The sequence below is a fragment of the Excalfactoria chinensis genome, chromosome 6 (assembly GCF_039878825.1).
Source record: "Excalfactoria chinensis isolate bCotChi1 chromosome 6, bCotChi1.hap2, whole genome shotgun sequence".
NCBI classification, from domain to species: Eukaryota; Metazoa; Chordata; class Aves; order Galliformes; family Phasianidae; genus Excalfactoria; species Excalfactoria chinensis.
Window position 1 is genome coordinate 5,238,872 of NC_092830.1, and position 16,875 is coordinate 5,255,746.

Below are 16,875 nucleotides of genomic sequence, written 5' to 3' on the forward strand. Positions count from 1 at the left end.
GTAGGACAACTTAAAGTACTCTAAACCTCTAAAAACTCCAAATGGAGGAAAACGTGCAGTGCTACACAGCCTGAGTTATCAGTTTCCCTATGCACCATAACCCTGTACATAGACAATAAAGTGAGCTACTGCGAATTAAAACCGCTATTGATTTCAGCTCCTTCTCAGTCAGGATGTGCTTTCCAGGCCAACATTTCTTAGTAATTGACCCTTAAATAAGTCATTATATGTTCAAAGTCATGTCAAGTATACTTCAGTGAAATTGCGGTTGCTGCAGGTGTTAGCACAATGGGATCCTACCATAAGGCTTAAAACAAAACAACAAAAAAACAACATTGGAATTGAGTTAGAGAGAAATAGACGTGACTGAGCTTTCAGATTGTCATCCTTTTTTCTAAAAGCCTCAAGTTCCTCCCTTTTAGGAGATATTCCCTTGTCTCCTTTCACTGATAGGCTCTGCAACACAGCAGGGCATGTGGCCAATCCTACAGGTGAGACAGCACACGGGGGTGCACAGGGCAGGACAAGTCCTCAGCTGCCAGCTGTCCCCTCCCTGAGCAAGGCAAATTCACCAGATGTAAAGGGATCAAAGCCCTGTAACTGGTCTTCTGTTCAGAAAAAGACCTGCAGCACAGCCTCAACCTCTATGAAAAAAGCCTGGCCTTTAATCTAGATTCTCCTAAATCCCTTTTCATACAGGCCAGCCTTGCAAGAAGCTGAGTGTTTATTAACCAAGTGGGTGTCTAAAACTAGAAGATGCTTCTCCCAAGGTGCTGTTTGCAGAGTGACAAAGCTTCTTTAGGATCAATTGTCAAATTTCTCACCTTAGCTGATATTAGCAAGAGAGATGTTGCTGTTGCTCAGATACCTAATTATGTATGCATTGACTAATTAAAAAGTGCTTTTTTTTTTTTTTTTTTAATCTAAGACAGCACGTTAAGTAGACAGCATAATGGCAACAAATACCAAACATGCATGCCTGGTTGCTGAGGCTTAAAGGGAACCTTGCAAACACAGGAGAAAGGAAAGCGACGGCAGCTGCCTGCAGGGTCAGAGCTCTGCTGAGCAGCTCCTAGGGGAGCAAAGTCTTGGAGGTCCTCATCTGTGCTTTCATCTATGCACCAGGCATAGAAATGCTTCAGCTTAAGGAAAAATAAAAAATAAAAATAGCCACAGATGTGATGATAGAAGTGGATTCACAGACAGAGATATGCTTAATACAGCATACAGTTAGTATATCATGCTTGTTCCAGAAACAGAAAGAATGGCATGTAACTGGAATATCTTGGTTTACTGCAGGAAGTGAAGGTTCATTTGAAATCAACAACACAACTGGAGCAATTTCTGTAATAAAAAGTCCAAATCAGCTCAAGAAAGAAGTGTATGAACTAAGAGTTCAGGTATGTACTGACAGAACTGGCTGCGCTCGGTTTACCCTGCTACCCCGACCTTCCTGGCAGGTCCTTTGCAGGGAAATCCCCTGCTTGTTGTTGGTGTTGATCCTTATCTTGTTGTGACCAGATGCATCACAGTACATTGTTATACATCTAGGAGTTTAGAAATCATTTACAAATCCCCCCTGATAACTAAAGTGATATGGCACCTTGGTACTGCTATCAGTTCTAACTGCACCTACATCAAGATGAGGATCTTTCTTTCCATACTCAGAGAAAGACAACAATCTTTTAGGGAAATTCAGTTATATCTCTATATTGCAGAGCTGTAATACCATATGAGTGAACATCTAAATTGTTCAAAAGGAAGTCAGCAAGTGTTGTAAGTAATTTAATTAAGCACTGCCCTAAGTCTGGCATGCTCTAAAAGACTGAACAGTAATTCTTCAGAGGGGTTCAGCAGACCAACACCTTTGTTTCTAAGACCTTTGGATGCTAACATGCCAGTTAGGGATGTGTTTTGTTACAACAGTTTCTGTCCTGACAGAATAAACACCTTATATTGAAGGAGCTGAGTTTGACAGTATGTTAGAATTGTTTAAACAGATTTCATTTTTCAGTTAATAAAACACTGACTAGATTTGCTCATCTGTACAACCTACACCCAGCATAAATTAAGCCAATCGAGGTGACAAAGCAGAATTCTAAAGCAGAGAACAGATTTGTCATTTTGCCCTTTAAAATTTCACACAGCCCCAATTCTGCAAGTAGAGCCTATCTCTCAGAGTTCCAAAGCTGATGTCCTTCCAAAACTGTGCCAATTAAACACACGAGTTATTCAGGAAACGTCAAGTTCATCTTCCTGTTCCAATTCATCAACACTTCAGACAAGTAATTACCTTACCAGGTTACCCGTCTTTAGAAAACTGTTTTTACCAGGGGTGAAAAACAAAGCTCATAAAACAAGAATTTTTTCTGTCAGAGCTTGGTTGGGACTGAATTATTACCAAACTTTCTAACAATCACAAGTTCCAGTGTACAGCAGGCTGAGGTTTCTATGGAAATGTAAGGCTGTGAATGCTTGTGCAAAATTGCTGTTGGGGTGACTTGGGCACGCAGAACAATACACAAACGTGGAGCAAAGGAAGGAACCAGCTGTGGCTAAGAAGGGAATATTCCCTTATTGCTGTTCTCTCTCTCCTTACTTTGTGCAGGCATCAGAAGTCAGCCCAGAAGGCGATGTCTCAGCGTACGCCTTCGCCACAGTGACTATAAGGGTGGTCGATCTCAACAACCACCCGCCAACTTTTTATGGAGAAAGCGGTCCCCAGAACAGATTTGAATTGACCATGTACGAGCATCCCCCAGAGGGTGAAATCTTGAGAGGACTGAAGATTACTGTCAATGATTCAGATCAGGTATGTGGAAACTGTAAGTTTTCTTGCCCTGTTTTCCCAAAGGAAGAAAGGGACATGAGAGTGAGAAATGTCAGGTCTTTGCTTTTTTGGAACACAATTGTTTCACACGCATTTCCAGAAAATTTATGTCAGGCAAATTATCTACAGGGTCCATTATCACAGAGTGTTTTGACTCCACACCATATTTAGTTTGTCTTACGTCATTTAGTCTGACCATCATGTCAAAGAGAAGAATGGCAGTCCTGAATCGGCAGCCCACCTCTCGAGTCCACTAAAATAGAATCGTGGCCACATATTTCTTTTGTCTGTTGGTTACATTTGGTTGCTGTCAGCATTATGTCTGGAACATATGCCCTTTAGATATCTACTTTGGGCTCCCGATTGCTTTAGTAACTTTAAGTGCTTTAAATTTCTGTTGAGAGCATCTCAAAGCCCTCCAGAAATAATGCTGTCCTCACCCTTACATTATTTTTATGACAGCATATTATCCTTCTAGAGCTTATGTTACAACCTGAGTCTGTAATCCATGCTTTGATATATCATGCCCTTTGGAATGATATGTTCACGTGATCTTAAAAATAAAGCCACAGTCAAACCAACTCTTGCCAAATAAAGGAAGACTCCATCCATCTCAGCCTGTTATGAAACTGACATCTGGTACCCACAGATACTATAGCAATGGTTACTATAGGAATCCCTAAGCTAGATGCATCTGAGTTAACCTCAGGATAGGTAGCAACAAGAGAAATCTCAAAGCATCAAGAACTGCACCTCTATTGCAAAGAATGCTCTTATTCAACTGTTCTTAATATTGCACTGTTTTGACTGTGTTGTACTCCATCAAACCCACCAGCTTCTTCCCCCTCCCTCCTACTACTCTGCAGCAAGCAGATAAATGACTGCTTTCAAAGCAGCTCTGCATCTATCCTACTACTGTCACTGAGGATGTTGCAGCAGAAGAAAAGAAACAAAACTCATCTCTTTCATCTGGAAACAAAACTTATACATATCACCTAGACTCACTGAATATTCAGGGCACCAAGCCAGGCTACACAATAAGCAAAAAATATAGCTAAAAACACAGACTTCTCAAGAAACTTACTAGTACAACATCACTCTATAGGGACTGAGTTGTGTAATGTTATCACAGGATAGAAAGCACTATGATGGCAAAACCTTTGACTAAGGCAAATGAGAACAAGCCCAGATGCTGCAGCCACAGACATAGAAATGAAGAAAATGAGCTACTTACCTTCAGAAGGCCTCAGGAAGACAGGGTCCCTAGTCAAAAAGGCTCTTGCTTCCACTGCCAACCCTTAAATGAGGTCTGGGAAGGGGTGGATCCCAGCTCCAGCCCTTCCTGTCACTCAGCTGCATTTTGTGCACCTGGGATGGCTCAGCCTTCCCACCAGGTGCTCCATCACTGGTTAGGGCCCTGATTTAGCATTTCCGCTACAGGTTGATACTGTTTCAAGGCACCGAAAGCAATGTTTACGCTCATATAAAGACTTTTGTTTCTGTAACAGACATCTATGTTTCTGGTGGTCCAGCTGAGAAGGAAGCTGTGATCTACAGTTTGATGGAAACGCCATCTTGCAAGAACATTGTGCAGAAATTTCTCACTCCACTCTCTTTAGCCAGCTGACACCATTGAAGGCCTGGTGTCATTGTCCCTTGTATTGCTCCTAAGTCCCATGGCTGTCTGCTTTGCTATATGCGGCATGGTTTACTCTGCGCAAATCTGGGTTCGGTAGATTTCACTGCCAAAAATCACTCAGCCTTAGAAGGCAGGCAGCGCTGTCCCCAGCAGTGCTGCTGGTTCAAGCACAGAGGGCTTCTTGTGGTCAGTTTTCCCCACTGGCACAGTTCCCCTTATCCTGACAGCTCTGGCTTTGCTTTGCACGCTTTTGTGCCTGGCATAAAGAAGCCTGCTGTCTCCTGTATAGCTGAGGGGGGTTTTGGAACTGAATGACTCAGACCACTGAACTTAGATGCAGGATCGCTTCTGTTTCCTTGGGATCTACCATGGAATACTTTTCCTCTTGACACAGGGCTGCAGTGGGAACTGCAAGACCCTCAGGAATACATCAAAATTATCCTGTTCAAAAGTTGTTATTAGAAATTCTTCATCTGAAGATTGACTGTGGGGGAGCCAGCCAGCTGGGGAATGTGGCTTGTTACCCCAGTGTTATCGTTCCACTGATGCAGAAAGCAGTGATGTCAGAAAGGCAGTTCGGTGGGCTCCCCTGTAAGGCAGAGATGTGGGAATCCCCGCTTCATTTTTCTTCTCCATGCTCTGGCTAATTTTAAAGAGTTTGTCTGGCACTCTGGCACACCGTTGCCATCTCACACACCAGTGCTGCTAACCTTCCAGGTATCATCGCTTCTCTGGTCCTCCCTATCTATAAGGTTTATCTATATGATGGGATTTGGTCTTTCCCTTCACCTGGAGACGTCAGTTTTGTGTCACATTTCATTCTGCTCCCAGGCACATTGACTTCCAAAAGGCTCAGAGGCCACAGCTCAGGGCCAGTTTAACCCAGTTGGTGTAAGATGTCAGGTCCCGCTTCTGTTTGGAAGTCACATGTTTTCACAGCTCTGCTCATCCCAGGATGCGAGCTCTTAAGCCATATGTTGGATTTTTTGACAGGTCCATCGACTTGGCTCGGGTGGGTCAGTCATCTCCCCTCAGCAGGAACCAGAAGGCAGAACTTCCCGGCTCATACGCAAGCGTTGCCACCCCTCTCACCTGCACTGTCCTGCAGCAAGAGGCAGGAAGCCAAAAACTTCTTGCCAAAGGAGTGCTTCCAGTAGCCAGCCCTGCTGCAGGGCTTTTCTGTGATGACTGAAAGAATAACCAAGCCTGTCAATCTATGTACAGAAAAGCCATATCTGTCTTGTGACCAGGGCTGGAGGGATTATATAGCTAAGCTTCTTTCCCTGGGGATGGAGAACAGTGGGACTGATTCTAAATTTATACAGCATGAAGAAACAGAGGCAGCATTAGCTGTAAGAAATGCATCATTCACCAAAAACCATGCAGTACCTGCTTTTCTTCACAGGGAGCCAACGCTAAATTCAACCTCCGTCTTGTCGGACCCGGTGGCATCTTCCGAGTGGTTCCCCAGACGGTCCTGAATGAGGCTCAGGTCACAATAATAGTGGAAAATTCTGCTGCTATTGACTATGAAAAATTCAAGGTGTTAACCTTCAAGGTACTTGTGCTTTCTGGACCCTCTCCATCATGTGTATGATGGCTGATAAATCTGATGGGATTTATCTCCTGCATCCTCGTGGAGCTTTCTGATGATTTGTGACTGAATTTATATTCCACAGAAATAATACTCATATCCCATTGTGTTTCTTCAACTTCCAAAAAGTTTAGTGGGTGCATCCATTAAATCCATAATTTACTCTAGACAGTACGAACTGTTGAGTATTAAGTCTCAGTGAAAACTGTATGTGGTCCAACTCTAAGGGTGTTATTGCTGTTCTTACAGTGCTAGAGTGAAATTCTAATGTCCTTGGAGCCAGAAATTCTGCTTAGCCAGAAGTAATTCAGTTTGTTATCATACACTGAATACTGGCTGGCCAAACACCCTGTCTGACCAGAAGATCATTTTCCAGTATTGCTCACTGCCTTTGTCAGAGTGCATCTACCTATGTGGCCCTTTGCAGATCAATCCAAGGCCATCTTACCGATGCTCCAAGCCAGCCATGCAAGAGCCAGAGTTCATCCAAAAGCTGGAAACTTAAATTATCACCTTCCTTGACGTATTCATTGGTTCATGGAGATAATTATGTAGCCTGGTTTCCATCAGCTGTCTCTGAACATAAGCATAGATACTCTGTTCTGTCCGCATCAAATGGTGTAGACAATCCCTGTAGACATTAAAAAAAAAAAAAAAAAAAATCAAAACTATATAGTTGAGTGCAAACACAAGCTAAGTTTCATTTTGTATACAAAATGGCATTTTTAGCAGAGTCCAGAAGACAGACTTCCTGGGTTTTGTTCCCACCCACTCCGTGTGATTAGTTTTGTGTCTGTTCTGCGCCATTTGAAACTCAAAACTTGCAATAGGACATTCCTTTAAGATGTAATAACATGTGTTTTGTAATCATTTTCTGTTTCTTTTTTTGTAGCTTCTTGCAATAGAGGTGAACACACCAGAGAAATTCAGCTCGACGGCTGACGTAGCGATACGCCTGCTGGACACCAATGACAACGTCCCAAAGTTCTCCTCTGACTACTACATTGCCAGGATCCCTGAGAACTCTCCAGGGGGTTCAAATGTAGTTGCTGTAACTGTAAGTTTTATTCACTTGTAAATAAACGTTCTATTTTCTAGCTATTTGTGCAGACAGCTCAAAGGCCTGAAAAATCATAAAGTCATGGAACTGTTTGAGTTGGAAGGGATCCTAAAAAGCCAACTTGCCATTTAGCCTCTGGATTCAGCTCCAGTTCCTTTCCAGAATCAACAAGATAATATATATATGTATTTAATATATATATATATAAAATACATTGATAAGCTTGCAGGCAACTATTTTTCAGAACAACAATTTTTTTTTATCTATTTATGTATTTCATTTGAATTAAAGGCCATCTGCTTTTAAGAGAAATCACATGATCAGCAAGTACTAGGAAAGCCCTGGTCAAGTCTGTGTCCATTGGGAATATTTGATTATGACTAAGTGGTATTAGATTTACTGGATTTGCTTGCTTAAGTACGAGTAAAAAGAAAACAAGATGGCTGTTTAGTGGGTATTAGTATCCTCTTCCTGGAAAGAACCTGGCTGCTCCGATCCTAATTAGACAATTACTGAAAGCAAGATTATGACACCGAAATGCTTAGAGCTGGGAAAGAAAGATTATTGTAAGCACCTCCTCACGGAGGGAATAATATGCCTACGAATCTCACATTTTCATAATAAGAAAATCAGAGTGTTATACAGGTGCTGTGCTGGAGTAGTGCTTCCAGCTATTAGATGCAAGCTGTACCTCTTTAATGCATTGCTTTGAACTGAATCAATTAAACAAGCAGACATAATAATAATAATAAAAATTTCTGGCTAAAGTAAATAATTTTGACCTGGGAATGCCCATTAATATGTCAGTGATAATTGGGAATGCTTGAGGGCGGGCAGTTTGCGTCATTGAGATCAACGTTGCTGCTCGTAAAGGAAGGATGAGTTCAATGTTAATGAATGGAGCCATCTAGTGGCTCTCCTGCCAAAGTCTCCGGCACCAGCCCTGGAGGGGAGACTTGCAGCATCTAAGCTGCCTCCCTGGAAACACCCAGGTGCATTTCTTTGTGCTAACGGAGAACATTTGCCTGCATTAAAAAATAATAATCATCGTCATCATTTATTAATGACAGTTTTTGAGGTGCACGACTGTTAATGCAACTTCCCCCTGAAAATGTTGCCGTGTAAGGAGAGCAAAGTCTTTTCATTGTTAAGTGACTTGTTTTTAAGGGAGAAATGAACCTGTTTCTTTTTTGGAATTTAAAAATAAATAAATAAATAAGGCTGACTCCCTTCTATTTTTAAGGCCACGGATCCAGACTCTGGGCTTTGGGGAGAAGTCAAGTACTCCATCTATGGAACGGGAGCAGATCTGTAAGTTAAAAAAGGAAACTAAATGACATTTGAGCAGACTATTAAAGCACATGGGGGAGAGAAATGAGAGATGTTGGTCTAGTTGTGAAAAGTCCATTCTGAGGGGGAAAAAAATTCCTCGCTCTGTACCTTCCCTTTCCATATATCTGTACAAATAGCTGAGTTTCAACTCCTGTCAAAATAAATCAAAGAAGACAACACATTCAAAGATATAAACCTGAACACTGAAGGCCAACTGTATTGAATGTTCAAAGCATCCAGTATATTTAAACCTTATAACCCTACACCAGGGAAGAATGGAATTTGATGCTTACTTGATGGTGTAATGATCTCTAGTTCCCTCTCCTTGCCTTTGGGAAGCATGGGGTAAGAGAATCCCAATAGACTGGTTTTGCCCACGCTGCTCCAATCCCAGTGGTTCCTCTGGTCTGCTGGCTGGGGCTCCCAGCCTTGCCTAGAATCAGTGGTCAGTCACAGATAACATTGCTGGAAGCCACATCTCCTGAACACAGAACCTGGAAAAGAATGAGCTGTTCAGGCAATCATCCCCACAATCCATTTTTCTCCATGCTTTATCCCCTGGAGTTAGAGCTGAACTCCTCTTGTTAGGGTAAAAGCCATTTAGATGACATAGTCAAAGTCCAGAATCCCAGATGCTAAGGGTGAACCTCTTCTGTAGACAGAGAGGAACACATATGGGAGCATTTCCAGGATGGATTATTTTGATCTACTCAATAAGTCCTTAAGCTAGCTGCATAGAGGCAAGCAGGCAAAGGTCAGGTCATAAAGGCAGGCCTCTCTGGTTTAAAATGTAACAGCTGGTGCAAAAAAGCTTGTGAAAGGTGTTAATGAAGGATTCAGGAAAAGGTGTAGGTGCTACTTTCTTCTGATTGGAGTTGTGGGGATATTCAGACTTACTGTTCTTACACTGTCAAATAAGGAAACTGGGATATCAGGACTTTTTTCTGTTCTCAAACATGATTTTTTTGTTGTTTTGTTCTACTTGTGCCAGGCTGGCATGGCTTTCCAAGGCTGGAATGATTTTCAGTATTGTATCTTCAGATCCACTGATTGCACGGATCTGAGATTTTCAGTTAGGAACATGTTTTTCTTGTCTCACTGTTACAGTAGCATGAATGCAGTTACGTTGACTGAAAAGTGATTTTACTTGAGTAAGAGGAATGCTGATAGCTGTTGAAGACATAAGCATTACATTTCTCCTGTTCCCTCCAAGATGGCTCTGGGAATGGGGTACATTGCTGCAGTATCTTCACTTTTCTGTGCTTCTGTTATTCCATTTACCCATCTGGGGGTGGCAAGAGTCTTCTCTACGTGGTTTCAGTGAGCTGGACATTAAGAGGGCACTCAGCACAGGCACTGACTCCTACTAAGATTACGCACAGCTTCTTTCCACCTCCATGTCTATTATTTGTATTAAACAGATAAGTGGGAACAATTGATGAACCTCTGTTATTAAGTCCTTGTTTTATAATCACTCTCCACTCTACTCACCTTTGTAGTACAGAAAACATTTTGTCATTCTTTACACTAATTAAAGGGTAGACAAAACCTTCTATTCGTTAAAAGCCCTGCTGTTTGGAGCCTATACTAGCAGTCCATTTACAAATGATGGTGTGTTAGTATCTTCACTATAAATCCAAGCTTTTGCCTGTCATTTTTGACAGTGACTCAGTAATTACAATTGTATAGAATTGAACTTGCTACAGACAGATCTGAACGTCCACTCCATCCCCACACAAGTCTGTGGAAAAGTGATTATATTTGCAAGAAATAATTTGGCCTGCAGTTTTGAGGATTTGAGAACAGTTATTTTTCTTAGCCATTCTAAGAAGAAAAGAGCTTAAAGATGATATGCAGCAAACTTCCATTAGCTAACAAGGATATATCAACCAATCTTAATTTATTCAGAACATGATCTAATATATTGCATTTCTTATAAACTGAAGGAATAGGCAGTTCCTTAATGTTTTAATGCAAAGAAAATATTCTGGGAGAAGGCCAATGTGGTGAAAATTTATTCAGGACAAAGCCTTTAACAGAAAAGGCAGCTGAAATGACATGAACAGTGAATAGAAAAACACCAGACATTGGTTGTTTTGTGATAGGCCGAATGAATTATACGAAAACATCAGCCAGGCGTAAGGTTGGTGAACTATATGAACCTCTGGGGCATGGCATTTCAGTGTTTAGAACACACCTTTGCTCTAGACTATAAATACACACTAAGCAACCAAAATAAAGAAAAACAAACCCACCCAGAAATCTCTCAATGCTTCTTTTTCAGGTTCCTAATCCACCCATCGACAGGTATAATTTACACCCAGCCCTGGGCTGTACTAGATGCTGAAGTAAACTCAAAGTATAATTTCTACGTGAAAGCAGAGGACACAGATGGGAAATACAGCTTGGCTGAAGTGTTTATCACAGTGCTAGATGTCAATGATCATTCTCCAGAATTCAATGAAAACATCCAGGAAAAGACGATGATCATTGGGACACCAGTGAAGATAGAGGTGAGAAACAACATAGCGTATCACAAAGCAGAGTGCTTTGGAAAAGCCCCAGCTATGTGGTTTATTGCTCAGGGATCACTATGACGAATGCCTGACAGTTGCCATTTTCCCTCTAGGCTTCATTCTTCACATCCATTTATGCGTAACAAATGCATGACAGCATGAAAAAATAGTATTTACAGACTGCTGAAAAAGAGAAATAAAATTTTATAGGCAAAAGATACAGTTCTATTACGGCATTTGAACCATCAGCCAGTGGAGAATCTAGGATAATGTGGTGATCATAAGAAATCTGAACACAGTGACTGAAAGTACAGTGTTTTGAATACTTAACTTTCCCATGATTCCACTGTGCTCTTTCCCTTTGTTTTGTAAAACTGTACATAGTGATCCAGTGCAGAACAGGGTTAGAAATTATTGCAGTAGCAATTCACAGGCAAAAGAGCAGAACATCCTGTGTTACACATATTTGAACTCATGTAGTCAAGCCTGAATATGCAACACCTAGCATGAATAGAATAAATACTACTGCACAAAACTTAAGGCACTATAAAGTGTATGGAGCTAATCCCATTGTTCCCTATTCACTTCAACTTTTGTCCACAACACTGTGTGAGATAGTTCCTAGCAATGAGCTGTTCGCATTCTACAGCTTCTCCTCTTCTTTCCTCTAATCTCACATAGATATCATTTACAGAATGCTACATTGCTAGCGCTGATGTTTTTCACTAGTAAATAAAGCACAGCTGATATCAAGAAAGGATCATTTGTTTCCAAGGTCAGATTTAAACAGACCGGTAATTTTATTGCATGGACATTACCGAAAGTTAACGCTCAGAAATTTCTGAAGTTTTGTCTCTGGGCAAAGACACAAGCACTGTCATCTCTGTTTTCTATGCTTTACCTGCCAGGCTATAGATCAAGATGCAGAAGAACCAAACAACATCGTGGATTATTCCATCATGCAAGCAGATCCAGCCAATGTGTTTGATATAGACCAAAGCACAGGGGAAATCAAGCTGAAGTCCTATATCCGTTCCCTGGACATTATCCACAACATTACAAAGAATAAAGACTGCATATGGTCGTTGGTGGTGCAGGCCAAAGACCGAGGCTCCCCGTCCTTCAGTACCACAGCAGTCCTGAAGATTGATATTACAGAGGAGGTAAGAAAACGTTTTAGAAAAAATCTTAGGTGGGATGATTCTTGAGAGGCACCAAAGTGTAGCCAAACTGTAAAAGACAGCACACATAGGTTGGCTTTCTCATCAGTCCAACTTTATCGTCTACCAAAGAACAGGGAGTGATTTATGGTGAGCAGTGCATGCTTACATAATTGTTATTTATTGCTACTTACCGTGTCTTTAAGTAGGCACTAGCAAAGAGGAAATGGGCTTTAATGTGGATGAGATCCACTTCATTAGCTACTGGACCAGGCACAGACTGGGTAAACATACAAATTTCTTCCTACACACAGTACCTTCTCTTTTTGCTTTGGAAAAAATACAATCAGATGATTTTTTTCTCTTATCTCTGCCTCCTTTTTTTTCCCTACTGATATTCCTTATCAAGTGGATTTATATTACACTCCTTGATTATGGTTCAGGGCTTGCTGGAAGTTAAAAAGTTTCAGCACATAGCACTAATGCTCATCAAGAAGGTAAACTGAGTACCAAGTGCACAGGAGGAGCTCCCCATACCTGCTCTTGGCACCAACCCACCAAGGCGGCAGCACTGGGGCTCCATAGGAGCTAAGGTACAGGTCTGAGGGGTGTTGAGGGGAGAAAGAGAGCCCCACGCTTCCTCATCTGAGATGAGCTAATACATACCTGAGCTGAGGTTTCCAGCATCTACACTGGTAGATAAAGGATATCTGGAAGGGAAAAAAATAAAAAATTTTAAAAAAAAAAAAAAAAAAAAAAAAAAAGTATCTAGTGCTTTGGGATGAAGAGTTTATTGGATTTCTTTCTAACCTGTGAAGCGACATTAGCACCTGATGTAAAGAAGGTGTCTCCTACAACAACCCGTTTCTGCTTCCTTTCATCCCAGGAATACAAATCTGGCACAAAGTGAGGGAGACTTTGTCCCAATAAAGTGTAAAGGAGAAGCAAAGAGGGCTCTGAAGACAGGGACACCTCTCAAACACAGCTATTCCTTCTTCCCATGCTTTCCTCCATGTCAAGTCTGAACACATATGCTGAAATAGCAACAGCATCTTTCTTCTTCAGTTGAGTAGGTCTCTTCAACAGGATCTGGAGTACAGCCTCTTAGTGTAGAGACATCGTGTGTTTGCTCTCTCTCTGACTATTACAAGTGTCCACATCTTCCCTTTATGCTCCAGCTGAAAAAAATGTTCTTTTAGTTAGCTGTCACATGGTTGTTTATGTATTACTGATTTTGGGTAAAAAGATATTTTTTGAGTGTGTTCTCTAAGGGATTTCTTGCAGGGTTAATCACACTAAGCAATTAAACAGGCATATTTTCTTATTAACATTTACCACCACAATTAATGCAAGGCGGTACCCTTCAAGATAGATGCCTTGTGGCTGAGTTCAACAGTATTGCACATCAAAAGGATCTTTGGTTCTTTGAAAAATAGAGCAATGAAAAACTCCAGAGGTCTTTTACTTTAATGGAGTTTCGTTTTACAGAAATTGGTGTTGAATAGCATCTGTTAACCTCCTGTCCTTTTTCAACAGAGTAAGAAGCATGTGCTGAAAAAGCTATGCTTTTTTCACCCTTATATCATACCAAGATATATTCCTCCTGCCCAAGATTTTCACTGATAGCAACTGATTCTGAATCTCGACCTGATGGGGGATCCCATTGCCTCCTTCTTGCAGTCCTGCAAGGATATGGGGGTGTTTATTTACAGCTCTCTGAGGACTGAAGCTTAAATCCACATTTAGACAGCTTAATCTGTGATACCTTTGGTTCTTAATAGCTTTGACCACTGGTTTAGATGTCTAAACATAGCTGGTGAGTCTTAGTTTTAGATGCCTCTGATTTAAAGTTTCAACAAATATTGTCTTTGAATTAATATGCATATTTCCTCCTCTACCATACTCTGTGACCACAGCTGTAACAAGCCTAGGTTTAATCTGAGGAAGAACTCAAGGGATGCTGAAAAGGTGGGAGTGGGCTCCTCAGAACCAGCTGGTTGGTTTTACATACCCACTTGCTCAAGTTGACATAATCTGACTGGGGCTCTTAACAGCTTTGCACGCTTACTTAAGCTTCTAAATATAGACAATGAGCCATAGCTGCTCTCATGTCTGAAAGCTCAACCACGTGCTCCTTCAGTTGGGTCCTACTTCTGGATGTGCTGCCCACTCATTCTGCTCACAGCAACCCACGCGCTATGAGGGCCTTTTGAGATACTGCCAGGTGTGTGCACGCTGTGATGTCTGCCTGCTGCAAACTGTAGTGGCAGAAGAGTGAAAACCAAAGGAAAGAAGTCACAAGATCAGTAACGAAAAGAGGCATGGACATCCTATCTGGTTAATTCAGGTTTAGAATTATAATCTTGTCCCAGGAGCAGAATTCAGGTTTCTCAAAACCGATATACAGCTAATTCCAGACTTCCATCTTGGTTCTGTAACTGTTCAGTTGTTCCCAACTTTTCCCTGGGCCGGTTCTCATTATAGCCATCTGATGGAATTTATGTACACAATTTCCATGTAATACAGCATGGCAAAGCTCTGACAGTCACTGGCTGTTCTGCTTTTTTTTTTTTCTAGCTAAGCTCTGTTGCTGATTACATAATGGAAAAACTCTTTGCACAGCAAAACTATGAAAATTTCTCCCTTCCTTTAAAGTAAGACGCTATATGACTTTCAACAGCGTTTCTTTGCCCATTTCTAGTTAGCAATCAGAAATATTTACGATAGGGGAACAGTGGCCTCACAGGCAGTTAGTGAAAATACAGAAGTGAGGTGAAGACGCTTAACTTTCTTAATTGTCCATGTTCCATACGCATTTTAGCTTACTTCCCCAGTTGCATTTATAATAGGTGCTCACCTCTTTCAAGTATAACTGTGTATGGGTTGACCGTTTCTCTTATTTTTGACATTTCCAGATCAAGTCCAGGGTAAAAACCTATATTTTAGGCCTCAAGAAGCGTCCATGGACGATATTTGGAATTTGCATGAGTGGCGTCCTTTCCACCATTTCTGTAACAATGGTGATCTCCACCATCATGTACTGGAAAAGTGTGAAAAGATCCAAGCTCCACCCCCAGGGCAAAATCCGCAAAATTATACGGGGACCGCCAAGACGCACATTGTGCTAAGCTGCAAAGTGAACTGGTCATTCATTTGTCCTTAATATGCCATATGTAGCTTATGTTTTTTGCTTATTTCTTTTAAAAACAAAGCTCTTTAGTACTACTCATGTCCCCTACCTCGAAGAGTTTTGTTATGTCTGTAAAAGAGTACTTGAAAACAGAATGCAGCACCTATCTGCAGATCACTCATCTATACACTGTAATTTTATAAAGCAAAGTTTTCTCATAATCTTTGTAATGCCATATTCAGTAAGAGTCCTGCAAAGCACATCATCGTGTCACCTGTGGCTGCTCTTGAAAGATCATTTTCTAATCATAAACCTGTATCTGGTTTAGAGCAGTTATTCCTAGGAAATTAATTCTGCAATGCAGAGCAACAGTGCTGCTGCAGTTCCCAGAGCCAATTATTTTCTTGCTCACTTCTTGCAAATTAAGCAAATGCTAGGTGATACTCAGGAGCCCACTCTTATCTGGCAGTACTACTCCTGTACATGCTCATGATATGTGGCCATCCATCTAACAGTACTGCCGTGCTTGCCCAAGCTCTAAATTGCCCAAAGCTGGAATGGCTCGTTGACTCTTATTTTCGTTAGAGGCAACTTCCATTAGTGATCCCTGCTCAATACATATTTTGGACAAATGAAATTTCTAGGTCACTGTCTGTCCCACAGAGTAAGTCATGTGTTTTCTTTGTACTCTTTTACAGACTCTTCACAAAGGGCCTATGGCCGCCTTTTTGATGCAAACTAAAGATAACCCCATGAAAGCCTTAGGAGTGCTAGCTGGTGTCATGGGCATAATGGTGCTGATAACTATCATGATCTCTACTGCCATGTTCTGGCGCAATAAGCGGTCCAACAAAATCATGCCGGTAAGAAGGATCATTAAAAAGAGACAGACCCCGCAGTCCCGCACAGTGAGGATGGAGTGGCTGAAGTTCAAGAGGCCCAGTAATGCCGCGGAGAAGTTTGTCGTCGAGGACGATGCAAAGAGCTTGCAGAACGAGAACAGCAACAACAACGTCCAGGCAGCTCCAGTGCCCCCAGCCGCTCCCTTGCCCCCACCGCCCCCTGCCCTGGCCGCCAGCGGGAACACCGCAGTGTGGCGGGTGCCAACTGTGTCCGGCTCCCTCACTCCCAAGTTCATCAACAAGCAGCTGAAGAAGAGAGGTCATAGCAGTGCCCACAATGCCCTGGTGTCAGAGCTCAAAATGAAGTTTGAGAAGAGAAATGCAGCTATGGGGGAGCCACACATCTAGGCCACGTCTAGGTGCTCTTGGCAGCCCCAGAGACTGCAGGTTGTGGCTGCACATGGGTATGTTACATGCCGTGGTCTTCCCTGTGTCTGTCAATACCCATGAACTGAGAGCAGCTTCTCGCTGTGATAGCTGCCCCTCACCTTCCAGAAGCATTATGTGCTGTGGTGTCACCTCACCTGTATCAAACGTTGTGGTCTGTGCCCAGTTAGGACTGCAGTTCCTTCATCCCATGTCCCAGCGCTGGTTCCACCCTGCAGCTGTCTAACCAGGGTGCTCCATATGCTCTCGCGTCAACCAGAGCCTCCCAAAGTGAGCAGGGCTTTGGGCTGGGTTCCAGAGGCTCTTAGCCAGCACCCTGGTTTTC

At 42.0% G+C, this 16,875-nt stretch overlaps 1 protein-coding gene across 1 annotated transcript in view; it reads left to right on the forward strand.

Annotated features, from left to right (window-relative positions):
* CDHR1 (cadherin related family member 1) overlaps window positions 1-16,856 on the forward strand; it is a 29,582-nt gene extending 12,726 nt beyond the window's left edge. Inside the window, exons 10-17 of the mRNA XM_072340596.1 lie at window positions 1,300-1,400; window positions 2,609-2,812; window positions 5,875-6,027; window positions 6,956-7,120; window positions 8,367-8,434; window positions 10,740-10,968; window positions 11,880-12,134; window positions 15,960-16,856. Of these exons, the coding sequence (XP_072196697.1) occupies window positions 1,300-1,400; window positions 2,609-2,812; window positions 5,875-6,027; window positions 6,956-7,120; window positions 8,367-8,434; window positions 10,740-10,968; window positions 11,880-12,134; window positions 15,960-16,511 (1,727 nt within the window). The 3' untranslated portion in view covers window positions 16,512-16,856. The remainder of the gene's footprint in view (window positions 1-1,299; window positions 1,401-2,608; window positions 2,813-5,874; window positions 6,028-6,955; window positions 7,121-8,366; window positions 8,435-10,739; window positions 10,969-11,879; window positions 12,135-15,959) is intronic.
* The last annotated feature ends 19 nt before the right edge of the window (window positions 16,857-16,875 follow it).